At 42.2% G+C, this 27,978-nt stretch overlaps 2 protein-coding genes across 8 annotated transcripts in view; one reads left to right on the top strand and one right to left on the bottom strand.

The window, feature by feature from the left end:
- Positions 1–27,978, top strand: part of LOC139578934 (SLAM family member 5-like) — a 209,514-nt gene that overhangs the window by 71,124 nt on the left and 110,412 nt on the right. The window lies entirely within an intron of this gene.
- LOC139578937 (SLAM family member 9-like) overlaps positions 1–27,978 on the bottom strand; it is a 57,861-nt gene that overhangs the window by 21,710 nt on the left and 8,173 nt on the right. For 2 of the 5 annotated variants that reach the window (XM_071407086.1, XM_071407089.1), the window contains exons 2-3: positions 20,881–21,580; positions 18,185–18,312 (exon numbers count right to left, since the gene is read on the bottom strand). The exons of 2 other annotated variants lie outside the window; for them this stretch is intronic. In XM_071407086.1, the coding sequence (XP_071263187.1) occupies positions 18,185–18,278 (94 nt within the window). In that variant the 5' untranslated portion in view covers positions 18,279–18,312; positions 20,881–21,580. The remainder of the gene's footprint in view (positions 1–18,184; positions 18,313–20,880; positions 21,581–27,978) is intronic. One more of the 5 variants, XM_071407087.1, reaches the window with a different exon arrangement.

Below are 27,978 nucleotides of genomic sequence, written 5' to 3'. Positions count from 1 at the left end.
TGTAGCCTACTCCCGACCGTCACGTTGTACAGCACCATATTTTACTTTCCATCCTAACAGATATCCTGAGGGTTTCATTTTTTTCGTTTTTCCTTGATATAGAAACACCATAATATTAATGAAATTAATTAAGCAAAATTTCTTAAAATCAATCGCATATACTATGTTCTTACAAAAAAGGTTTTACATTCTCCAGGATAGCCAGTATTGGAGGCTATCAAATGCTTCTCAAAGATGCCCTCTGGTGGTCAATCTAGCACTAACTAGCATTAATGGTAACAATGGCTGACAATTAAATAACGTGCCATAGAATTCTGCAGCAGCCCGCATGGTGTGGCCTTTCTCTTGCATTTCAAAGATAGTGGTACAAATATATATATATATATATATATATATTTATCTTTTACCAGGTCTAATGTGTTATATTATCCTATGTTCATTTAACATTTCCACAAACTTCAAAGTGTTTCCTTTCAATTGGTATCAAGAATATGCATATCCTTGCTTCAAATCCTGAGCTAAAGGCAGATAGTTTTGGGTATGTCATTTTAGGTGAACATTTTAAAAAAGTGCCGCATCCTTAAGATGTTTTAATAACCTGTTTGGGATAGGGGGCAGCATTTTCACTTTTGGATGAATTGGTGCCCAAATTGAACAGCCTCCTACTCTGTCCCAGATGATAATATATACGCATATTATTAATACTATTGCATGGAAAACACTCTGAAGTTTCTAAAACTGTTTGAATTATGTCTGTGAGTATAATAGAACTCATATGGCGGGCAAACTTCCAAACAGGAAGTGAGAATTCTGAGAAGGGTCGATGTGAAAGTCATCGCCTATTCATTTCCCTGTAATTTATGGATCTGTTTATGGATCTGTTTGTACTTCATACGCCTTCCACTGGATGTCAACAGTCAGTAGAACGTGGAATGAAGCCTCTAGTGTGATGTGGGACCGGATGGGAGGGGAATGAGTCAGTGGTCTGGCAGAATGCTAGTTTCTTGTCACGCGCGCTAGTCATGGAATGGCCATGTGTGTCATTACTTATACAGACATGAAGAAATGCTCCGGTTGGAACGTTATTGGATATATATGATAACAACATCCTGAAGATTGATTATCTACTAAGTTTGACCAGTTTATTCGACTTGGAATGTAACTTTTTGAAGTGTTCGTCCGAGTTCGCCTGGACCGGTGCCATAGTTTGGACATGTGAACTACACATGCTAGCAAAAGTTGCTAATTCGACATAAGCAATGGACATTGTCGAACAAAAAAACTATTTATTGTGGAACTAGGATTCCTGGCACTGCATTCTGATGAAAGATCATCAAAGGTAAGGGAATATTTATATGATGTAATTTCTGTTGACTCCAACATGGCGGAGAAATGTTATTTCTATCTGAGCGTCGTCTCAGATTATTGCATGGTATGCTTTTTCCTAAAGTTAAAAAGAAATCTGACACAGCGGTTGCATTAAGAACCAGTGTATCTTTAATTATATGTAAAACATGTATCTTTCATCAAAGTTTATGATGAGTATTTCTGTTATTTGACGTGGCTCTCTGTAATTACTCCGGATATTTTGGAGGCATTTCTGAACATGGCGCCAATGTAAACCGAGATTTGTGGATATAAATATGCACATTATTGAACAAAACATAAATGTATTGTGTAACATGATGTCCTATGAGTGTCATCTGATGAAGATTATCAAAGGTTAGTGATTAATTTTATCTCTATTTCTGCTTTTGTGTGACTATCTTTGGCTGGGAAAAATGGCTGTGTGTTTTTGGGATTTGGTGGTGATCAAACATAACTATATGTTGTGTTTTCGCTGTAAAACATTTTCAAAATCAGACATGACGGGTAGATTAACAAGATGTTTATCTTTCATTTGCTGTATTGGACTTGTTAATGTGTAAAAGTTACATATTTCTAAAAAATATTTTTGAATTTCACGCGCTGTCTTTTCAGCGGAATGTTGTGGGTGTTCCGCTAGCAGAACCCCTGGGCGAGAAAGGTTTTAAGAAGGAAATAAATTCCCCAAATTAAATTTTAACAAGGCACACCTGTTAATTGAAATTCATTCCAGGTGACTAACTCATGAAGCTGGTTGAGAGAATGCCAAGAGTTTACAAAGCTGTCATCAAGGCAAAGGGTGGCTAATTTTAAGATTCTAAAATAAAATAAATATTTCAATTTTTTAAATACTTTTTTGCTTACTACATGATTCCATATGTGTTATTTCATAGTTTTGAAGTATTCACTATTATTCTACAATGTAGAAAATAATACAAATAAAGAAAAACCCTTGAATGAGTAGTTGTCCAAACTTTTGACTGGTACTGTATATACACTACCGTTCAAAAGTTTGGACAACTACTCATTCAAATTGATCAGAAATAAAGTTTAGACATTGTTAATGTTGTATATGGCTATTTTTAGCTGGAAACGGTTGATTTTTAAAGGAATATCTACAATACTTAGGCGTACAGACGCCCATTATCAGCAAACATCACTCCTGTGTTCCAATGGCACGTTGTGTTAGCTAATCTACGTTTATCAGTTTAAAAGGCTTATTGATAATTAGAATACTTTTTTGAAATGATGTTAGCACAGCTGAAAACTGTTGTTCTGATTAAAGAAGCAATAAAATCAAATCAAATCAAATTTCTATCTGTCACATGCTTAGCAGATGTTAATGCGAGTGTAGCGAAATGCTTGTGCTTCTAGTTCCGACAATGCAGTAATAACCAACGAGTAATCTAACCTTTTGCGACAAAGCTTTAACTTTCCTGACTGATGTCTTGAGATGTTGCTTCACTATATCCACATCATTTTCCATCCTCGTGATGGCATCTATTTTGTGAAGTGCACCAGTCCCTCTTATAGTAAAGCACCCCCACAACATGATGCTGCCACCCCCGAGCTTCACGGTTGGGATGGTGTTCTTTGGCTTGCAAGCCTCCCCCTCTTTCCTCCAAACATAACCATGGTCATTATAGCCAAACAGTTATATTTTGTTTCATCAGACTAGAGGACATTTCTCCAAAAAGTACAATCTTTGTCCCCATATGCAGTTGCAAACCGTAGTCTGGCTTTTTTTATGGTGGTTTTGGAGCAGTGGCTTCTTCCTTGCTGAGCGGCCTTTCAGGTTATGTCGACATAGGACTTGTTTTACTGTGGATATAGATACGTTTGTACCCGTTTCCTCCAGCATCTTCACAAAGTTCTTTGCTGTTGTTCTGGGATTTATTTGCACTTTTCGCACCAAAGTGCGTTCATCTCTAGGAGACAGAACGCGTCTCCTTCCTGAGCGGTATGATGGCTGCGTGGTCCCATGGTGTTTATACTTGCGTACTATTGTTTGTACAGCTGAACGTGGTACCTTCAGGGGTTTGGAAATTGCTCCCAAGCATGAACCCAACTTGTGGAGGTCTACAATTTTGGGGGGGATTTTCCCATGATGTCAAGCAAAGAGGCACTGAGTTTGGAGGTAGGCCTTGAATAAAATTTGATTTGATTTGAAATACATCCACAGGTACACCTCTAATTGATACAAATGATGTCAATTAGCCAATCAGAAGTTTCCAAAGCCATGACATAATTTTCTGGAATTTTCCAAGCTGTTTAAAGGCACAGTCAACTTAGTGTATGTAAACTTCTGACCCACTGGAATTGTGATACGGTGAATTATAAGTGTCTGTAAACAATTGTTGGAAACATTACTTGTGTCATGCACAAAGTAGATGTCCTAACCGACTTACCAAAACTATAGTTTGTTAACAATACATTTGTGGAGAGGTTGAAAAACGAGTTTTAATGACTCCAACCTATGTAAATGTAAACTTCCAATTTCAATTGTAGTTCTCTAGTTGCCTCTGATCGCGTCCTGTACATTTCAGATTTTCCAGATATATACTCAGCCATTTGTAGGTGTTTAGTTCTTTATCTTTCTTGTATTGCCTGAATTGTAAAGTTGTTAAACTTGGGTATTTGAATTGGGTAGCTGGAATTTAACCAGTCACTGATATTGGGTAAATGAGGGACATCTGTTGAAATCAGAAGAAGGGTTGCATACAAAATGCTGTGCAGGCCTGGCTGGCTGGCTGGCTGCCTAAAAACTGAGTACACCAAGCATTGCACCCCCCCACCCTTTTGCCCTCAGAACAGCCTCAATTTGTTGGGCATGGTCTCTACAAGGTGTCAAAAACTTTCCACAGGGATGCTGGCCCATGTTGACTCCAATGCGTCCCACAGTTGTGTCAACTTGGTTGGATGTAAGGTCGGTGGTGGACCATTCTTTATACGCACGGGAAACTGCCAGGCCCACCCACGGCCCAGCCAATCAGAATTAGTTTTTCCCCACAAAAGAGCTTTATTACAGACAGACAGAAATGGCGCCTGAGAAAAAAGCTGACGTTTTACGTGTCCCAAACCGATTGTGTTTTTTTGTTCGTTTATTTGCGTTGTTTGTAACTTATTTTTTACCTTATTTTGTACATAATGTTGCCTTCTGGACATCAGGACTGCGATTACTCACCACGGACTGGCAGAATCCTTTTTTTTCTTTAACGAGTCTGACGAGCCTTACGCGAATGATATACTGCTTTCTCGGGAACAGGCCCAGATCCCCGTGATTTGTGTGAAGAGGAAATGGGGCCAGAGGGCAGCCTGCTTTCTGAGAATTCGTAGGCGATCAAATAAACCCCCAATTCCTTCCATTTTGCTCGCAAACATGCAATCTTTGGAGAATAAAATCGATGACCTACGCAGAAGATGAAACTACCAATGGGACATTCAAAACTGTAATATCTTATGCTTCATGGAGTCATGGCTGAACGACGACACCATCAACATACAACTGGCTGGTTATACGCTGTACTGGAAAGATAGGACAGCAACGTCTGGTAAGACAAGGGGCGACAGACTATGTATTTTTGTAAATAACAGCTGGTGCTCACCTGAGGTAGAGTATCTCATGATAAGCTGTAGACCACACTATCTACCTAGAGTTTTCATCTGTATTTTTCGTAGCTGTTCACATTCCACCACAGACTGAGGCTGGCACTAAGGCAGCATTGAATGAGCTGTATTCCGCCATAAGCAAAGAAGAAAACGCTCACCAAGAGGCGGCGCTCCTAGTATCCGGGGACTTTAATGCAGGGAAACTTAAATCCGTTTTACAAAATTTCTATCATCATGTTAAATGTGCAACCAGAGGGAAAAAAACTCTGGACCACCTTTACTCCACACACAGAGACACATACAAAGCTCTCCCTCGCCCTCCATTTGGCAAATCTGACATAATTCTATCCTCCTGATTCCTGCTTACAAGCAAAAATTTAAGCAGGAAGCACCAGTGACTAGATCAATAAAGTGGTCAGATGAAGCAGATGCTAAGCTACAGGACTCTTTTGCTAGCACAGACTGGGAATATGTTACAGGATTCCTCCGACAGCATTGAGGAGAACACCACATAAGTCATTGGCTTCATCAAAAAGTGCAGTGATGACGTCGTCCCCACAGTAACCGTATGTACATTCCCCAACCAGAAACCATGGATACAGACAACATCCGTACTGAGCTAAAGGAGCTGCCACTTTCAAGGAGCGGGACTCTAACTCGGAAGCTTATAAGATATCCCGCTATGCTCTCCGACAAACCAAAACACAGGCAAAGGGTCAATACAAGACTAAGATCAAATCGTACCACACCAGCTCTGATGCTCGTCGAATGTGGCACGGCTTGCAAAACATTACGGGCTACAAAGGGAAGCACAGCCGAGAGCTGCCCAGTGACACGAGCCTAACAGACGAGCTAAATTACTTCAATGCTCACTTCCAGGCAAATAACACTGAAATATGCATGAGAGCACCAGCTGTTCCGGAAGACTGTGTGATCACGCATTCCGCAGCCGATGTGAGTAAGACCTTTAAAAAGGTCAACATTCACAAGGCCGCAGGGCCAGTCGGATTACCAGGACGTGTACTGCGAACAAGCGCTGACCAACTGGCAAGTGTCTTCACTGACATGTCCAACCTCTCCCTGTCCGAGTCTGCAATACCAACATAATTTAACCACAGTGCCTGTGCCCAAGAACACTAAGGTAACCTGCCTAAATAACTACCGACCCGTAGCACTCACGTCTCTAGCCATGAAGTGCTTTGAAAGGCTGGTCATTGCTCACATCAACACCATTATCCCAAGAACTCTAGACCCACTCCAATTTGCATACTGCCCCAACATATCCACAGATGATGCAATCTCTAATGCACTCCACACTGCCCTTTCCCGCCTGGACAAAAGGAACACATATGTGAGAATGCTATTCATTGACTACAGCTCAGTGTTCAACGCCATAGTGCCCTCAAAGCTCATTAATAAGCTAAGGACCTTGGGACTAAACACCTCCCTCTGCAACTGGATCCTGGACTTCCTGGCAGGCCGCCCCGCAGGTGGTAAGGGTATGTAACAACACATAGCATGCTCAGTCCCCTCCTGTACTCCCTGTTCACTCATGCAAAACCATCATTAAGTTTGCAGATGACACAACAGTCACCGACAACAACGAGACAGCCTATAGGAGGAGGTCAGAGACCTGGCCGTGTGGTGCCAGGATATACACCTCTCACTCAACGTGATCAAGACAAAGGAGATGATTGTGGACTACAGGAAAAAGAGGACTGAGCACGCCCCCATTCTAATTGATGGGCTGCAGTGGAGCAGGTTGAGAGCTTCAAGTTCCTTGGTGTCCACATCATCAACAAACGAACATGGTCCAAGCACACCAAGACAGTCGTGAAGAGGGCATGGCAAAACCTATTCCCCCTCATGAGACTGAAAAGATTTGGCATGGATCCTCAGATCCTCAAAAGGTTCTACAGCTGCACCATCGAGAGCATCCTAACTGGTTGCATCACTGCCTGGTATGGCAACTGCTCGGCCTCCCACCGCAAGGCTGTATATAGCCTCGCTATTGTTATTTTAATATTATTTGTACTTTTATTTCTTTTTTTAAAAGTATTTTTCTCAAAACTACATTGTTGGTTTGGGGTTTGTAAGTAAGCATTTCACTGTAAGGTCTACACCTGTTGTATTCGGCGCATGTGACAAATAGAATTTGATGTTGTAGAACTATCTCAAAGATGATCAATAGAAACAGGATGCACTTGAGCTCAATTTTGAGTCTCGTAGCAAAGGGTCTGCATACTTATGTAAATCATTGTAAATCAAAGGTAAGATACATTTACTCTAACACAGTTCACTTATCCTGTACGTGTCCTTCAAAAAGAGCTGTTTCATCCTCTCACTTCATATTCTCCAGAGAATCTTTGAATGTTGATGGAGCAGAGGTCAATGTTAGTGAGAGAAAGTAGGTTGGTTGAAATTGAAACCAAATGGGCTTGTAACACAACGCTGCTTGGAAGCCTTTGGAATCTCCCTGATATAAATCTTGTCTGCGGGTGACTGAGCTCAGGAATATGTTTGGGAGGAGCAGCCAGATCGTGGGAGGGTTTGGGGCCTGTATGGGGTAACCAGAGATCTGTGTGGGTATGTTGTTCCAGCTAACTCAGCCAGGTGAAACCTTGAAGATTATACTTGTTAGGGGTGCGTGGGATAAACAAAATTTGCCTTGGCAAAGATCTCATCAACTGATTTAACGTTTAAATGAATCATTTACCCTGGCCCCAATAAGACATACAGTGCTGGGGGCCCCAGGACCAAGTTTGGGAAACCCTCCTCTAGATGACAGATTGATATTGATATTGCAGCTTATCTATTGATCATATTTTCAAACAGCCTATGAAATATGATGCAATAGACAGAATGGAAAACTGCCTGAAGGCCAGGGTATCAGGCCGGGGTATTATGTACATACAATGAAGGTTACTGAGTGTTAATGTCCGTTAGAGAGAATGGTAAATGATAGTTCATGTTTCAAGACAAATAAATGCAGTTCAATGCAGTGCTATAAAAAGGTGCAGCTGCTACATCTTTTCAATACTGTATTTGAAAGTTATTACACATGTTGCCTCTATCAGATCAGAGTAGCATGTCTCTTTCTATGAGCATGGTGTGGTCCTGATAGAAATGTGCTGTATAGAACATACTGTACAGACACCTCTTCTGTTCATCACTCTGCAAGAATCTTTGAATAAGGTCCTGATGTTAGTCTCAAAACAACACCCACAAATGGAGAGAGAGTGGAAGCCTTGTGGTTGCTTTAGCTCAAGTAAAACTACACAAATACATGTATCAAAATGAACGTGTCAACATGGATTCCATCAACCCCCACAATACCCCCATATTGTCTGTCTGTGTGTGTGTGCGCGTGTGCATGTACGCTTCTCCATCGTCATCTATGTCAGCGTATGGTTATCACTTATTTGTTCTCTCTGAGGTCAGTAACCTATATGTGTCAGTCGCTGTCATTCTCACTTGCTTATATAGGAGATGTGGTACCTCCCTCTATCTCAGCAAACTGGATGCCGTCTTTTGGAGTGCCATCCGTTTTGTCACCAAGCCCCATATACCACTCACCACTGCGACCTGTATCCTCTAATCGGCTGGCCCTCGCTACATATTCGTCATCAGACCCACTGGCTCCAGGTCATCTTTAAGTCTTTGCTAGGTAAAGCTCTGCCTTATCTCAGCTCACTGGTCACGATAACACCCACCATCAGCACACGCTCCAGCAGGTATATCTCACTGGTCATCCCCAAAGCCAACACCTTCTTTAGCCACCTTTCCTTCCAGTTCTCTGCTGCCAATAACTGGAACAAATTACAAAAATCGCTGACGCTGGAGACTTATATTTCCCTCACTAACTTTAAAAGTCAGCTATCTGAGCAGCTTACCGATCGCTGCAGCTGTACACAGCCCATCTGCCTCATATTGTTTTTATTTACTTTTTTGCATACCAGTATTTCTACTTGCACATCATCATCTGCACATCTATCCCTCCAGTGTTAATTTGCTAAATTGTAATTACTTCGCTACTATGGCCTATTTATTGCCTTACCTCCTAGACTTTCTTTTTTTCTATTGTGTTATTGACTGTACGCTTGTTTATTCCATGTGTAACTCTGTGTTGTTCTTTGTGTAGCACTGCTTTGCTTTATCTTGGCCAGGTTGTAGTTGTAAATGAGAACTTGTTCTCAACTAGCCTACCTGGTTAAATAATGGTTAAATAAAACATCTCTGCACAGCTTCTCTCAAGCAAGAGAGCTGACACCACAAACCATGCTCTCAGTCCTCTGCACCCTCATTTAGCAGACACTCTTACTCACAGTAAGTGCCTACAACTAAAGTACAGTAGGTATGACAACATACAGTATCACAATCATTCAAAAATAACCACCATCAGCAAGTTATGTGCTAGTAAAATCTGTGCTAGTAAGCTAGTCAAATTATGTGCCTAACTTTCAAGCTTAGTTTCCCCTGCTTCGAAAGGAAAATGAACATAACTAAATGGCGGCCAATGTTCTGTGGTCAGAGGCAATAGGATGGCCACCCGCTACATATAACCAGAATTAGCTTGAAACGTGTGGTAATAATGGTTTGCCAGGCTTAGCCCGAAACTGGAAAGTGTGTGGTTGCCATGCACATGCAGTAGGGCAGACGGATGAGGTCTTAGTGTTTGAAATGTGTGAATGCTTTAAACTATCTTCCACTTGCTGTGAAATACATAACGACAAGCTCTCCAATAGCATCTTAATTGAAACCTGTACTGCAAGATCATTCTCTTATAAGCCCATTTAAAAAAAGGGGTATGATGAATGATGTTTATAGAGATGTGTAATGAGGGTCTCTGTCTCTAAGCGAGACAGGATGTGGAGGAGCTACAGAGAGTATAGATGGAGGCATAGAGAAATATACACCATCTCTGACTAATAGCATCAACCACACGACCAAGGTGACAAACACTAAAAACCTGTTCAAACTAGATCCATTGAAAGTGTTAAAATGTGGGGTTCTCAGTAGATCTAGTGCCAAATGAAGTAGTGTTGAATTATATAGAATTTGAACTTTTGAGGAAGTGCTTTATTTGTCTCTTCCCCATGGTGGAGTCTGTGGAGGGGGGGAGGGGATAAACCCTGCGAACGGGGAACAAAATAAGAGGAACAACTGAAAAGTGGAAATAACAAACCAGGAAAAAGGAATACACATGCAAGGCGCACAAAAGCCCTTTTCACACTGAACTGGAGGAAAGAATGCGGCAGTGTTGAATATTATCGTCTAAGGGGTTGGACTTTTAACGAAATCCACAAAGAAGGAAGTGGTACAGTGATCGTCTGGTGGTCAGTGAGCGTGAGCAAAACAGATGACTAAAAAGTTGTGGGAAGCAGACATTACACGCTACGTGTTGCTGTATAGTGCTCCCAAAAGTCCCTCAGAGCACAGCTCATGATCTCTCTCGTAGTCCATAAAGTGCTTTAGGCTTACCTTTGATGATATTTATCAGAATGCATTCCCAGGAATCCCAGGTCCACAATAAATGCTTGATTTGTTCGATACTGTCCGTTATTTATGTCAAATTAGCTACTTTGGAATTTTTTACCAAACGCGCTAACCAAAGTCACAAAGCGCGTCCACTATAACTTGACGAAATGTCCAAAAGTATTGGAGTGAGGTATTGGAGTGGCCATCACGAAGCCCTGACCTCAAGAAAATTTCCCATAGAAAATGTGTGGTCAGAACTGAAAAAGCGTGTGCGAGCAAGGAGGCCTACAAACCTGACTCAGTTACACCAGCTCTGCCAGGAGGAATGGGCCAAAATTCACCCAACTTATTGTGGGAAGCTTGTGGAAGGCTACCCGAAATGTTTGACCGAAGTTAAACAATTTAAAGGAAATGCTACCAAATACTAATTGAGTGTATGTTAACTTCTGACCCACTGGGAATGTGATGAAAGAAATCAAAGCTCAAATAAATAATTTGCTCTACTATTACTCTGACATTTCACATTCTTAAAAAAAAGTAGTGATCCTAACTGACCTAAGACAGGGAATTTTTACTATGATTAAATGTCAGGAATTGTGAAAAACTGAGTTTAAATGTATTGGGTTAAGGTGTATGTAAACTTCCGACTTCAACTGTACCTTGCACACAAACCGCCGCCCGTTTGGAAAAAGGAAATAATGAATGTATTTACGCGGTGAATGCCATTTGTTTGTCGTTTATCTCAGTGAGCCTTTCCCGTGGGCCACTTGTACATGCTTTGACTGTTCACCAGAGGTCACAATGTCCTTCTTCTTAGTTGTCCGGTCTCCAATGGGCTGTTTCCTAAGAACAGCTACTTAGCCATACCAGTGATATTCTGAGGGGGGAGTTTTCTTCTCCTCTTCCTCGGTTAGATAGTCAAAATTCCAAACCCCTTTACATGCGCAGCTGCAGACTGGCAGTGTCCTGGTCTGGTAAGTTAATTTTCTTCACCTTGCGTTGAGAGTTTCAGAGTTTCTAACCATTTCGACATGTGGACCACGGTTTCACGTCTTTCTGGTCTGATATGTTAATTATTAGCCAGTCGATTTCAGCACTCTGGCCAAAGGCGACGGCTCCGTCCGTCTGACATGCTCTTCTGACCTCACTCGGGGTGTTGCTACGTAATGTGCAAAGGATATGATTAGAAGTTGTCTTCTGACTCCTAAAATCACATTCCTAACTTAACAAAAATTGTTTAATCCATTTTCATATCACATAGACAACGTATTGGATGGAAACTTGACAGATAAAGGGGGTATCCTTTCTAAGTTATAGTATTTGGTTCATACAGTTTTTAATAAGATCACAAAATGAAAAGCAATATGACATTAGTTTATACACTGCTCAAAAAAATAAAGGGAACACTTAAACAACACAATGTAACTCCAAGTCAATCACACTTCTGTGAAATCAAACTGTCCACTTAGGAAGCAACACTGATTGACAATAAATTTCACATGCTGTTGTGCAAATGGAATAGACAAAAGGTGGAAATTATAGGCAATTAGCAAGACACCCCCAATAAAGGAGTGATTCTGCAGGTGGTGACCACAGACCACTTCTCGGTTCCTATGCTTCCTGGCTGATGTTTTGGTCACTTTTGAATGCTGGCAGTGCTCTCACTCAAGTGGTAGCATGAGACGGAGTCTACAACCCACACAAGTGGCTCAGGTAGTGCAGCTCATCCAGGATGGCACATCAATGCGAGCTGTGGCAAGAAGGTTTGCTGTGTCTGTCAGCATAGTGTCCAGAGCATGGAGGCGCTACCAGGAGACAGGCCAGTACATCAGGAGATGTGGAGGAGGCCGTAGGAGGGCAACAACCCAGCAGCAGGACCGCTACCTCCGCCTTTGAGCAGGAGGAGCACTGCCAGAGCCCTGCAAAATGACCTCCAGCAGGCCACAAATGTGCATGTGTCAGCATATGGTCTCACAAGGGCTCTGAGGATCTCATCTCGGTACCTAATGGCAGTCAGGCTACCTCTGGCGAGCACATGGAGGGCTGTGCGGCCCCACAAAGAAATGCCACCCCACACCATGACTGACCCACCGCCAAACCGGTCATGCTGGAGGATGTTGCAGGCAGCAGAACGTTCTCCACGGCGTCTCCAGACTCTGTCACGTCTGTCACATGTGCTCATGTGCTCAGTGTAAACCTGCTTTCATCTGTGAAGAGCACAGGGCGCCAGTGGCGAATTTGCCAATCTTGGTGTTCTCTGGCAAATGCCAAACGTCCTGCACGGTGTTGGGCTGTAAGCACAACCCCCACCTGTGGACGTCGGGCCCTCATACCACCCTCATGGAGTCTGTTTCTGCCCGTTTGAGCAGACACATGCACATTTGTGGCCTGCTGGAGGTCATTTTGCAGAGTAAGAAGTTCAGAACGAGAAAGTGTAGGCTATATATAAAAATCATGGCGCTCAAATTGAAAATGATAAAATTAAATAATGAGATTTCTATCAGCCTTATGGAGATGTAGATTACATCTCACATTCTAGCTTTCGAAATTGTAAACACGGTTGCATTGGATTTCTCTTAAAGTATCAATGCAGCTGTTTTTATCCCAATATCAAATCATTGGTTTAAAATTTAAAATGTAAAAAAAATTACAAAAATAGATAATTTGCAAAGAGCCTTACAACAGGCAAAAACTTATTTTGGGTGGAAATTATACCACCTAAAAGGGCACTTTGAAAACTGGAAGGGCACCTGCCTGTTGGAACTTATCACTCCTCTCATCTCCTGTTGTCTGTTTTTCCCAAGAGGACAAAAGTTCACCAAACCCACATCCTCACACAATGATTGCATAGTGCTATGTGTTAGTATAAAGCAGGTCACCCATGACACAAATCAGTATTTGAAGTCCATCCATCACTAGGTCTAATTTCCAAGTATAATGATATCCTGTCCAGTCCAGTATGTGGTACAAAATAGAAACAATGCTGTATTAACAAAGCTTTCTCTCAAGCTTTTAGTACGATTTTCAGAGGACTGGGGAAACAAATCAACAAGTCCAAACCTGTTCATAAGATGAACAGGTTCAGGCAGTCAGTTGATGGCTGCTGTCTTTTGAAAGTACATGTATTACCGTTTTGTGTACATACTGTAAATTGCAAGGCACATGCAAAACATTTTCAAATATTGGTACAATCAAATGCAGTATGTGCATAATGGGTGGTAGGTATTTTGACTTGAGATCTACAGTGCCTTCAGAAAGTATTGACACCTCTTGCCTTTTTCCCCATTTTGGTGTTTTACAGCCTGAATTTATAATGGATTTAATTGAGATTGTGTGTCACTCACCTACACACAATACCCCATAATGTCAAAGTGGCATTATGTTTTTAGAAATATCCCTTTGAGCATGGTGAAGTTATTAATTAGACGTCGAATGGTGTATCAATACACACAGTCACTATAAAGATACAGGTGACCTTCCTAACTCAGTTACCGGAGAGGAAGGACACCACTCAGGGATTTCACCATGAGGCCAATGGTGACTTTAAAACAGTGACAGTTTAATGGATGTGATAGGAGAAAATTGAGGATAGGTCCACAACATTGTAGTTACTCTACAATGCTCATCTAAATGAGCACACTAATAGCCTGAACAGAATACAAAATATTCCAAAACATGCATCCTGTTTTCAATAAGGCATTAAAGACAAACTGCAAAAAATTTGGCAAATAAATTAAATTCATGTCCTGAATGCAAAGTGTTACGATTGGGGCAAACCCAACACAACACATAACTGAGTACCACTCTTCATATTTTCAAGCATGGTGGTGGCTTCAATATGTTATGGTTATGTTTGTCATCGGCAAGGACTAGAGCAATTTTTGGGGGATAAAAATAAATGGAATAGAGCTAAGCACAGGCAAAATCCTAGAGGAAAACCTGGTTGACTCAGGGGTGTGAATACTAATATAAATGAGATATTTCTGCATTTAATTTTCAGTACATTTTTTGATTTCTAAAAATATGTTTTCACTTTGTCATTATGGGGTTTTGTGTGTAGCTGGATGAGAGGAAAATAAATGTAATCCATTTTTAATTCAGGCTTAAATACAACAAAATGTGGAATAAATCGACGGGTCAAGGGGCGGCAGGTAGCCTAGTGTTTAGAGGATTGGGCCAGTAACCGAAAGGTTGCTGGATCGAATCCCTGAGCTGACAAGGTAAAAACATGTCGTTCTGCCCCTGAACAAGGCAGTTAACCCACTGTTCCCCGGGAAGGTCGTCTTTGTAAATAAGAGTTTGTTCTTAACTGACTTGCCTAGTTAAATAAAAAAAAGTATGAACTTAAATCTCCATGAAAATCTCCCTTTTACATCAATTAATGGTTTACACAAAAGTAAGAGTTCCATGTGCAAATCTCAAGTCAGAACACCGCCATGTGTATAATCCAGCAAGGAAGGTCAGGTTTTTAATGGTAAACTATCTAAGTAAATACTAGACATAGGACAGATTGTAATTAGTGTCTAATTATTAAAAAGTGTCAGATGTGTGCAGTACATTTTAAGCCTAGCATCACTCCTCTCATCCACAAAAAGGTATAACATTGGGAAATGGCTCATTCTCGGTTGGCCAAAACATTGTCAATACGTTGAATGAGCCTGATTACACGATAACGTGCAAGTCTCTACAAGATCATTTTGTGGGTGTAGTCTTTGATATCACAGATGAAGGTGATGACATGCCAGCATAAAAAATGCACTGCTTATAATATGGGTGGCCAAACCGAGTCCAGAGAGCAGCAGCCGGCAGGCTTTGTTCCAGTGAAGCACTAACAAACTGATTCAAATAATGAACTTATATTGGTCTTCATTCAAAAGAACCATGATTCATTCATTCAGTTGAGCTGGAAGAAAAACCTGCATTAACTTCAGCCCTAGAAGACCGTGGATTGGCCACCTTTGGTGATGTACTCTCACCATGGGTTCTATAATCAACTCTATATTCTAAGATGTCAAACACATTCGTGTTCTTTCATTTGCAAGAGTGCATATGTGTAAACTGCAGTACAAGTTACACAACTATTGTAGAACAACCAATGAAGTTGTGAAATCTAGTTCAGTTGGGAAGAGCATCAACCCAGTAAGCCTGCTTTGCCAACCCACACCACTTGTAAGCTAATACCAGACATTAGATTTCATAATGTGAAGAAGCAGGCCTACACTAACCTCATATAACCATCCTGATCTTACAATGTGTTGTAACAAAGATAGTGAAACACATTGTAAAGCTTGTGAGATCAGGATGGTTATACCAGGCTAGGCCTATACCCCAAGCACATACCGAGTTGTTCTGAAAAGCCGGAAAATGTTCAAAATAAATGGAAGCTTACATAATACGGATTGAAGCTTCAGTTACAGTAATGCAGCAATGTGATTGACTTCAGTCAGTTGCTAAACATTCAGGACCGTAAGAGACAGTTCTGAGTAATGAAATGCCATAGACCTAACAAGGCAGTATTATGAACAATGACTATGGTCATCTTCAGTGGGTTGTCTAATGCGAACACCCGAGTAAACAGTTTCTTCAACCCTCTCTTAAGCATCTGCACTATCATGTCCTCCCTGCAAAAAATTACAAAGTAGTTCATTACTTTAACACTTAAAGCACAGAGACAGAGAAAAAACATCTACGTATAATACTAACTGACATTACACATTTCTGTGAGTGTTCCGTTTTTCCTTGTGTCAGCTGTGGTCTTTTCTGGACAATGTGGTTCCTAATTTTACCAAGCGTGTGTGTGTGTGTGTGTGTGTGTCTATAGAGTCTGAGAGAAGATAAAAAGGAGGGACATACTGAACTCCTACAAGCATGCCTTCTTCCATTTACTTAGTGTAGGCTACATACACTAAACATAAATACATACAGTTGAAGTCGGAAGTTTACATAAACTTATGTTGGAGTCATTAAAACTCGTTTTTCAATCACTCCACAAATGTCTTTTTAACAAACTGTAGTATTGCAAGTCGGTTAGGACCACAATCTACTTTGTGCATGACAAGTCATTTTTCCAACAATTGTTTACAGACAGATTATTTCACTAAATCACAATTCCAGTGGGTCAGAAGTTTACATACACTAAGTTGACTGCCTTTAAACAGCTTGGAAAATTCCAGAAAATGTCATGGCTTTAGAAGCTTCTGATAGGCTAATTGACATAATTTGAGTCAATTGGAGATGTACCTGTGGATGTATTACAAGGGCTACCTTCAAACTCAGTGCCTCTTTGCTTGACATCATGGGAAAATCAAAAGAAATCAGCCAACACCTCAGAAATAAAATTGTAGACCTCCACAAGTCTGGTTCATCCTTGAGAGCAATTTCCAAACGCATGAAGGTACCACGTTAATCTGTACAAACAATAATATGCAAGTATTAACACCATGGGACCAAGCAGCCGTCATACCGCTCAGGAAGGAGATGTGTTCTGTCTCCTAGAGATGAACGTACTTTGGTGCAAAAAGTGCAAATCAATCCCAGAACAACAGCAAAGGACCTTGTGAAGATGGTGGAGGAAACAGGTACAAACATATCTATATCCACAGTAAAACAAGTCCTATATCGACATAACCTGAAAGGTCGCTCAGCAAGGAAGAAGCCACTGCTCCAAAACCGCCATAAAAAATCCAGACTATGGTTTGCAACTGCACATGGGGACAAAGATCGTACTTTTTGGAAAAATGTCCTCTGGTCTGATGAAACAAAAATAGAACTGTTTGGCCATAATGCCCATTGTTATGTTTGGAGGGAAAAGGGGGAGGGTTGCAAGCTGAAGAACACCATCCCAACCGTGAAGCACGGGGGTGGCAGCATCATGTTGTGGGGGTGCTTTGCTGCAGGAGGGACTGGTGCACTTCACAAAATAGATGGCATCATGAGGTAGGAAAATGATTGGTTGCAAATGGGTCTTCCAAATGGATAATGACCCCAAGCATACTTCCAAAGTTGTGGCAAAATGGCTTAAGGACAACAATGTCCAGGTATTGGAGTGACCATCACAAAGCCTTGCCCTCAATCCTATAGAAAATGTGTGGGCAGAACTGAAAAAGCGTGTGCGAGCAAGGAGGCCTACAAACCTGACTCAGTTACACCAGCTCTGTCAGGAGGAATGGGCCAAAATTCACCCAACTTATTGTGGGAAGCTTGTGGAAGGCTACCCAAAACGTTTGACCCAAGTTAAACAATTTAAAGGTAAAGCTACCAAATACTAATTGAATGTATGTAAACTTCTGACCCACTGGGAATGTGATGAACGAAATAAAAGCTGAAATGAATCATTCTCTCTACTATTATTCTGACCTTTCACATATTTAAAATAAAGTGGTGATCCTAACTGACCTAAAACAGGGAATTTTGACTAGGATTAAATGTCAGGAATTGTAAAAAACTGAGTTTAAATGTAGTATGTAAACTTCCGACTTCAACTGTATACCAACACCTCGATGTCACTGATTGTGATGTAGGTCTATTCTGTGATAGTTGGACAACACCGGCGTAGATTATATCAGTACCATTTGCATGAGAACATAGAATAAAGACACAATGTTACTCTTCTATCGATAATATTAACAGTTACTTGCATGGAAGCCTGTATTTTCGCATCAACTCAGTATCAAAAAAATTCTGACTCTTGTGTTACTTAATCATATAAACTCAGAGAAGGCATCATACTAACCTTTGTGTTTTAGTTCTTTTTTCTCCATTATATCCAAACTATTAGCCCGAGTGTCATCAAGCCAACAGCTATCAGGACACCAGACAGTATACATTTCCGTTTAGTGATTGAAGAAGGTACAGTGGGACCTAACAAAACAAAACACACATTAATCTCTGTCAGGGTAATTTCATCTCTCACACACTGTGCTCAAACCTTACAATGTTTAGCAAAAGGGGTGAAAATGTTTTAAGTAAACATTTTTAAAATATGCAACTAAGCTGACACTATTTTTACGGTATTGGAAAACTCCCTTAGGTGTTTCATTTTCTGCATAATGTTTGACAATATTTCATGACGCATTGCAAAGAATGTACAGTGCATTTGGAACCCTTCCTTTTTTCCATATTTTGTTACGTTACAGCCTTATAATAAAATGTATGAATACCCCATAATGACAAAGCCAAAAACTGTTTTTTAGACATTTTTGCACTTATTAAAAATAAAAAAACAGAAATTCCTTATTTACATAAGTATTCAGACCATTTGCTGAGACATGAAATTGAGCTCAGGTGCATCCTGTTTTGATTGATCATCGTTGAGATGTGTCTACAAATTGATTGGCCCCCACCCGTGGCCAATTTAATTGATAGGACATGATTTCGAAAGGCACACACCTGTCTACAGTCGTGGTCAAAAGTTTTGAGAATGACACAAATTTTAATTTTCACAAAGTTTGCTGCTTCAGTGTCTTTAGATATTTTTGTCAGATGTTACTATGGAATACTGAAGTATAATTACAAGCATTTCATAAGTGTCAAAGGCTTTTATTTTTACATGAAGTTGATGCAGAGTCAATATTTGCAGTGTTGACCCTTCTTTTTCAAGACCGCTGCAATCCGCCCTGGCATGCTGTCAATTAACTTCTGGGCCAGATCCTGACTAATGGCAGCCCATCCTTGCATAACCAATGCTTGGAGTTTGTCAGAATTTGTGGGTTTTCTTTGTCCACCCGCCTCTTGAGGACAAGTTATCAATGGGATTAAGGTCTGGGGAGTTTCCTGGCCATGGACCCAAAATATGAATGTTTTGTTCCCAGAGCCACTTAGTTATCACTTTTTCCTTATAGCAAGGAGCTCCATCATGCTGGAAAAGGCATTGTTCGTCACCAAACGGTTCCTGGATGGTTGAATGGTCTCAGGATGAATGGTCTCAGGATGCTTTACTGTTGGCATGACTGAGGGTAGAGCTCACCTTGTCTTCTCCGGACAAGCTTTTTTCCGGATGCCCCAAACAATCGGAAAGGGGATTCATCAGAGAAAATGACTTTACCCCAGTCCTCAGCAGTCCAATCCCTGTACCTTTTGCAGAATATCAGTCTGTCACTGATGTTTTTCCTGGAGAGAAGTGGCTTCTTTGCTGCCCTTCTTGACACCAGGCCATCCTCCAAAAGTCTTCGCCTCACTGTGCGTGCAGATGCACTCACACCTGCCTGCTGCCATTCCTGAGCAAGCTCTGTACTGGTGGTACCCCGATCCCACAGCTGAATCAAGTGTAGGAGTTGGTCCTGGCGCTTGCTGGACTTTCTTGGGCTCCCTGAAGCCTTTTTCACAACAATTGAACCGCTCTCCTTGAAGTTCTTGATGATCTGATAAATGGTTGATTTAAGTGCAATCTTACTGGCAGCAATATCCTTGCCTGTGAAGCCCTTTTTGTGCAAAGCAATGATGATGGCACGTGTTTCCTTGCAGGGAACCATGATTGACAAAGGAAGAACAATGATTCCAAGCACCACCCTCCTTTTGAAGCTTCCAGTCTGTTATTCGAACTCAATCAGCATGACAGAGTGATCTCCAGCCTTGTCCTCGTCAACACTCACACCTGTGTTAACAAGAGAATCACTGACATGATGTCAGCTGGTCCTTTTGGGTCAGGGCTGAAATGCAGTGGAAATGTTTTTGGGGGATTCAGTTCATTTGGATAGCAAAGAGGGACTTTGCAATTAAATTAATATTTGTGTCATTCTCAAAACTTTTCACCGCGACTGTATATAAGGTCCCACAGTTGACAATGCATGTCAGAGCAAGAACCAAGCCATGAGGTCGAAGGAATTGTCCGTAGTGCTCCTAGACAGGATTGTCACGAGGCACAGATCTGGGGAACATTACCAAACAAATTCTGCACCATTGAAGGTCCCCAAGAACACAGTGGCTTCCATCATTCTTAAATGGAGGAAGTTTGGAACCACCAAGACTCTTCCTAGAGCTGGCTGCCCGGCCAAACTGAGCAGTCGGGGGAGAAGGGACTTGCTCAGGGAGGTGACCAAGAACCTGATGGTCACTCTGACAGAGCTCTGGAGAGACCTGAAAATAGCTGTGCAGTGACGCTCCTCATCCATCCTGACAGAGCTTGAGAGGATCTGCAGTGAAAAATGGGAGAAACTCCCCAAATACAGGTGTGCCAAGCTTGTAGTGTCATACCCAAGAAGACTCGAGGCTGTAATCACTGTCAAAGGTGCTTCAACCGAGTAAAGGGTGTGAATACTTATATATATATATACATATATAATGTTTTAAATAATAATATTTCAGTTTTTTATAAATTTGAGGAGAAAAATGTCAAACCTGTTTTTGCTTTGTCATTACGGGGTGTGTAGATTGACAAGGAACCAAAAAGAATCAAACAGAAGCACACGGAACGAAACGGGAGGGACCTACCTGAATTTCTCCAATAAAAACAGTTGTTTTCATTGCAAAAGGTAACTGTTTGCAAAGGTGTGGACTAGTGATTAAGCTTCTGGATGTCTGTGATAGAAATCACTCTTTGGTTAAAAAGCAAAGACGGAAGTCAGCAGTAAATATATCAATTACCACAAAACATTTTCTGATAGTGATTTATTAATACAAATGGTGTGTGCAGGCAGTCAATCACATAACCTCTCACTCCCACTCTGAGCCATTCATTGTTGTTGTTTATGTATGTAGCTAGTGAGCTAAGCTGTTGAATTAGCAATGTCTTTCAAAAGGAGACAACTCACAAATGCAGAAATTCTGGAGATTTAAAAAAATTCTGACAATGAGTCTGAAAGTCAGGAATCAGATTCTGACAGTGACAGTGAGGAGCTGCCCCCCAGCCATTGAGAACCCTGAATCTGAGGACCCCTTGTCCACTGACAAAGTCCCAGTTCCCTTTGAAGTTGCTGGTGGTGATGGAGGCAGACCGACAGTGGATGAAGTACAGGAGTTCTGTGGTAGCTGGAAGGATGCCAGCCATTTCACCCCTCCTGGCCCTGCTGTTTGCTTTGACGAGTCCCAGTCTGGAGTGCAACGCCCCTTGCCATTTCCATCTAAGGCAGAGTGCTTCAAGTTGTTTGACAGAGTAGCAGGTGGGAGACATAGCAGAGACCAATCGCTATGCCTTGGAGATACAGGAGAAGAGAGAGGGACAACCACAATTAGTGAAATGTATACCTTCCTGGTGACAGTCCTTCTCATGGGGATAGTAAACAAGAACTCCCTATGAGAATACTAGAGCACGGATCCTATGTTTGCACCTCCCTTCTTTGCCACCCAATTTTCCCTAGAATGCTTCCTAATTCTCCTATGCTTCCTAGTTCTGCTATGAGCAAATGTCTGCAGACTTGAACTGCACAAACAATTGGGAAGTGTTCAGGGAATTTTGTCCGGGTCAGAAATGAAAAAAAAATAAAGGTTTATTGGTCCGCAAAAGTAAAAATGACTACTTTTATGTGAATGAATTAGGCGGAACACACCTAAATTCAAACTGTTCTTAGAAAATACGAAGCTTGTTAGAAAATAATTTTAAATTGACAAGTTGAAAACAGCCTATAAATAAAAACAGGCTGCGTGCTTTGGTTTGAGGGCAAAGTGGATTAAATGTACTGTTGCGTAACAATCACATTCTGGAATGGAGAGAATATACATACATCACGTGCATAAAAAAAAACGCTGGGGAAATCGTTAGAGGTATTTGGAGCTCACGCATGAAAGGGTTAAAGCAAGGCCCCTGAACTCTCGTGTATTTTCTGCACTATGCAATGATATGGGCAGCGAGCATGTAATGCTTTTACAACATACAGAAGTACACTGGTTATGAAGTGCACCCTAATGAGATGCTGAGGCCCATTGTGAGGCCCATTTTTTTAAGGTATCTGTGACCAACAGATGCATATCTGTATTCCTAGTGATGTGAAATCCATAGATTACGGTCAAATACATTTATTTCAATTGACTGATTTCCTTATATGAACTGTAACTAAGTGTCACGCCCTGACCTTAGATATCTCTGTTTTTTGTATATATTTTGGTTAGGTCAGGGTGTGACTAGGGTGGGTATTCCACGCTGCACCTTGGTCTCCTTCATACAATGAACGTGACGGAAGATCCCACAACCAAAGGACCAAGCAGCGTGGTCAGGAGGAATGGACCTGGGAGGAGATTTGGGATGGAGCAGGACCCTGGATGCAGGCTGGGGAGTATCGCCATCCGAGGGAGGAAATTGAGGCAGCGAAAGAGGAACGGCGACGTTACGAGGAGTATTACCAACGAGGCAAGCACGAGAGTCAGCCCCAAAATATTTTTTTGGGGGGGACACACGGGGAGATTGGCAGAGTCTGGGTTTAGACCTGAGCCAACTCCTCGTGCTTACTGTGGGGAGCGTGTGACTGGTCAGGCACCGTGTTATGCAGTGATGCGCACGGTGTCTCCAGTTCGCATTCATAGCCCGGTGCGCTCTATTCCAGCATCGGCCGGGCTAGAATGGGGATCCAGCCAGGACGGAGGGAGCCGGCTCAGCGCTCCTGGTCTCCAGTACACCTCCTTGGACCAGAATATCCTGCGCCGGCTCTGCACATTGTGTCTCCGGTGCGTCTGCACAGCCCAGTGCGTCCTGTGCCAGCTCCCCGCACTTGCCGGGCTCAAGTGAGCATCCAGCCAGGACGCGTTGTGCCAGCTCTACGCTCCAGATCTCCAGTGCGCCTCCACAGTCCAGTACCGCCAGTGCCTCTCCCCCGCACTCGCCCTGAGGTGCGTGTCCCCAGCCCGGTACCACCAGTGCCGGCACCACGCATCAGACCTCCAGTGCGCCTCCACAGTCCAGTACGTCCTGTGCCTCCTCCCCACACTCGCCCTGAGGTGCGTGTAATCAGCCCGGTGCCACCTGTACCAGTCCCACTCACCAGGCCTCCAGTGCACCTCCACAGTCCAATACGTTCTGTTCCTGCTCCTCGCACTCGCCTTGAGGTGCGTGTCATCAGCCCGGTACCACCAGTACCGGTCCCACGCATCAGGCCTCCAGTGCGCCTCCACAGTCCAGAGCTTCCGGCGACGGTTCCCAGTCCGGAACCTCCAACGACGGTTCCCGGTCCGGGGCCTCCAGCGACGGTCCCCAGTCCGGGGCCTCCAGCAACGAGCTGCAGTCCAGAACCTCCTGCGATGATCCACGGTCCAGTTCCACAAAAGCAGAGGGATCAGTGTAAGGAGGGGGTGCTGCATCCAGAACCGGAGCCACCACCGAGGGTAGATGCCCACCCGGACCCTCCCCTATAGGTTCAGGTTTGCGGCCGGGAGTCCGCACCTTTGGGGGGGCGGGGGTACTGTCACGCCCTGACCTTAGATATCTGTTTTTTGTATACATTTTGGTTAGGTCAGGGTGTGTCTAGGGGTTTTTCGTATGTCTAGGTTTTTTGTAGGTCTAGGGGTTTTTGTATAGCTATGTTGGCCTAATATGGTTCCCAATCAGAGACAGCTGTTTATCGTTGTCTCTGATTGGGGATCTTATTTAGGTAGCCCTTTTTCCCACTTTCTGGTGTGGGATCTTGACTATGTGTAATTGCCTGTCAGCACTATTGTATAGCTTCACGTTTCGTTTGTTATTTTGTTCGGTGTTCATTCTTTTAATAAAGAGAATGTACGCATACCACGCTGCGCCTTGGTCTCCTTCATACGACGAACGTGACAATAAGTAAAATCTTTGAAAGTGTTGCATGTTGCATTTATATTTTTGTTCAGTATATGTTCTCATGCAGATGGCACTGATATGATCTACGCAGATGTCATCCAACTATCAACAGAATACACCTACATCCCAATTGGTGAAATCGAAGTGTTGGTATATGTATTTATGTTAGGTGTATGTAGCATACTGTCCAGTCTGCTCCCGCTCTTCCCTTCCCCTGGCGGTTGAGGGCGCCAGATTACCCTACATCACACGCTCCTGCCATCATCACTCACACCTGCCCTCCCTCGTCACTCGCTTCAGCGTTATTGACTCACCTGGACTCACTTATCACCTGTTATTTCCTCCCCTATATTTGTCAGTTCCCCAGCTCTGTTCCCCGCTGCTGCATTGTATTGTTTTTGTCTTTTGAATTTGTTTCTGACGCTGTTCCTGTCTCGTCTCTGTCCGTTATAATTAAATGTTTTACTCCCCGTACCTGCTTCGTCTCTCCAGCGTCATTCCACAGCCTAGACTAAGTGAGTGGAAGAAGGCATGCTTGTAAGAGTACAGTATGTCCCTCCTTTTAATCTTCTCTCTGACTTTATAGACAGACACACACGCACACGCTTGGTAAAATTAGGAATCACATTGTCCAGAAAAGACCACAGCTGACAAAGCAAAACAGACCTGGAACTCTCACAGAAATGTGTAGTTTCTGTTAGTATTATACGTAGATGTTTTTGCTCTGTCTCTGTGCTTTAAATGTTAAAGGAATGAACCACTTCATGTCCTTTCTTAAAAAAACAAATACATGTACTATTTCTTACATTGTTAGCCCAGAAAAGCTCAAGTGTTATTACATACAGCCAGGAAGAACTATTGGATATAAAAGAAATGTCAACTTACCATCATTACGACCAAGAATACATCTTTCCCGAACTGAATCCTTTGTTCGGACCTCCACCCTGGATATGCAATCTTATCCCAGAGGCAGACCCAAAACAATGAGGCAGACCCAAAACAATGAGGCCGACCCAAAACAACGCGGTCGCCGCAGGAGAGGCAGACGGAGCGGCCCACTGGTCAGACTCAGAAGGCGAGCACACCATCCACATCTCCGGAGCATATTACTCGCCAATGTCCAATCTCTAGATTACAAGGTGGATGAAATTAGGGCACAAGTTTCCTTCCAGAGAGACAAAGATTGTAACATTCTCTGTTTCATGGAAACATGGCTCACTCGGGATATGTTGTCAGAGTCGGTACAGCCACCCGGTTTCTTCACGCATCGCACCGACAGAAACAAACATCTCTCTGGTAAGAAGAAGGGCGGGTGTATGCCTTACGATTAACCGTCTCATGGTGTAATCACAACAACATACAGCAACTCAAGTCCTTTTGTTCACCTGACCTAGAATTCCTTACAATCAAATGCCGACTGCATTATCTTCCAAGATAATTATCTTTGATTATAATCACAGCCGTGTATATCCCCCCAAGCAGATACCTCCACTGGACTATATGTAAACTGGAAACCATACATCCTGAGGCTGCATTTATTGTAGCTGGGGATTTTAACAAAGCTAACCTTGGATCAACACTCCCTAAATTCTATCAGCATATTGAATGCGCGACACGAGCTGGCAGAAATCTGGATCATTGCTACTCGAACTTCCGCGATGCATACGAAGCCCTCCCGCACCCTGCCTTCGGCAAATCTGACCATGAACCCATTTTGTTGCCGCCAGCCTATAGACAGAAACTAAAACGGGAAACGCACGTGCTCAGGTCAATACAACGCTGGTCTGACCAATCAGATTCCACGCTTCAAGATTGTTTCGATCATGTGGACTGGGATATGTTCCGGATAGCCTCAGACAACAACATTGAAGTATACGCTGACTCCGTGAACAAGTTTATTAGCAAGTGCATCGGAGATGTCGTACCCGCTGTGACTATTAAAACCTTCCCTAAACAGAAACTGTGGATTAATAGCAGCATTCGCGCAAAACTGAAAGCGGAAACACGACCAAATACGGAAAGTGCAAATATGCCCTATGCAAGGCAATCAAACAAGCAAAGCGTCAGTATAGAGACAAAGTAGAGTCGCAATTCAATGGCTCAAACACGTATGTGATAGGGTCTCCAGTAAATCACGGATTGCAAAAAGAAAACCCAAAAAACGTGTACTATTGTTTGTACAGATGAACGTGGTACCTTCAGGCGTTTGGAAATTGCTCCCAAGCATGAACCAGACTTCTGGAGGTCTACAATTTTGTTTCTGAGGTCTTGGCTGATTTTCTTTTGATTTTCCCATGATGTCAAGCAAAGATGCACGAGTTTGTAAGGTAGGCCTTGAAATACATCCACAGGTACACCTTCAATTGACTCAAATTATGTCAATTGGCCTATCAGAAGCTTCTAAAGCCATGACATCATTTTCTGGAATTTCCCAAGCTGTTTAAAGGCACAGTCAACTTAGTGTATGTAAACTTCTGACCCACTGGAAAGGTGATACAGTGAAATATAAGTGAAATAATCTGTCTCTAAACAATTGTTGGAAAAATAACTTGTGTCATATACACAGTAGATGTTCTAACCGACTTGCCAAAACTATAGTTTGTTAACAAGAAATTTGTGGAGTGTTTGAAAAACGAGTTTTAATGATTCCAACCTAAATGTATGTAAACTTCCGACTTCAACTGTATAATTATATTTAAGGTCCCTCAATCAAGTAGTGAATTTCAACCAATAAAGACCTGGGAGGTTTTACAAAGCCTAGCAAAGAAGGGCAACGATTGATAAATATGTAAATAAAAAAAGCAGACACTGAATTAATTAGGCTTTGGATGGTGTATCAATACACCCAGTCACTACAAAGATATGTCCTTACTAACTCAGTTTGCTGGTGAGGAAGGAAACTGCTCCTGGATTTCACCATGAGGCCAATGGTTACAGAGTTACAGAGTTGAACGGTTGTGATATGAGAACTGAGGATGGATCAACAAATCAACAACATTGAATTTACTCCACAATACCAACCGAAATGACAGAGTGAAAAGTAGGAAGCCTGTACAGAATACAACTATTCCAAAACCTGAAAAGAGCTAAGCACAGTCAAAATTCTAGAGGAAAACCTGGTTCGGTCTGCTTTCCAACAGACACTGCGAGACAAATTCACCTTTCAGCAGGACAATAACCTAAAAGACAAGGCAAAATCTACACTGGAGTTGCTTACAAAGACGACATTAAATGTTCTTGAGTGGCCTAGTTACAGTTTTGACTTAAATCGGCTTAATTAAAACTCAATGGCAAGACATGAAAATGGCTGTCTAGCAATGATCAACATTCAACTTGACAGAGCTTGAAAAAAGTCATTAAATGGGCAAATATTGTACAATCCAGGTGTGCAAAGCTCTTAGAGACTTACCCAAAAAGACTCACAGCTGTAATCGCCACCAAAGGTGCTTCTACAAAGTATTGACTCAGGGGTGTGAATACTTATGTAAATGAGATTTTTCTTGTCTTTATGGGGTATTGTGTGTAGATGGCTGAGATTATTATTTTTTAAATACATTTTGAATTCAGGCTGTAACACTACAGAATGTGGAATAAGTCAATAAATAACTGAATACTTTCTGAAGGCAATGTAGACTAGCCTACAACACCACACTGCAACGAATTATTGAGTACAAAATTATACTCTAGGCTGTAGTGAAAATGTCATTTGAATAACGGCGCTAAAGCCCCGTGATTTGAATGTTTCATTCGATTTGGATCAGTTCTGGGTCTCGACAGTTTATAAGATCTAGAATGGCACAGTAGCAGGCCAGTCCGGCTGTATTTGTACTATTGAT

This window comes from Salvelinus alpinus, chromosome 6, assembly GCF_045679555.1.
Source record: "Salvelinus alpinus chromosome 6, SLU_Salpinus.1, whole genome shotgun sequence".
Lineage (NCBI taxonomy): Eukaryota > Metazoa > Chordata > Actinopteri > Salmoniformes > Salmonidae > Salvelinus > Salvelinus alpinus.
The sequence above is the reverse complement of the archived record's forward strand: the minus strand, read 5'-3'. Positions and strand labels throughout refer to the sequence as shown.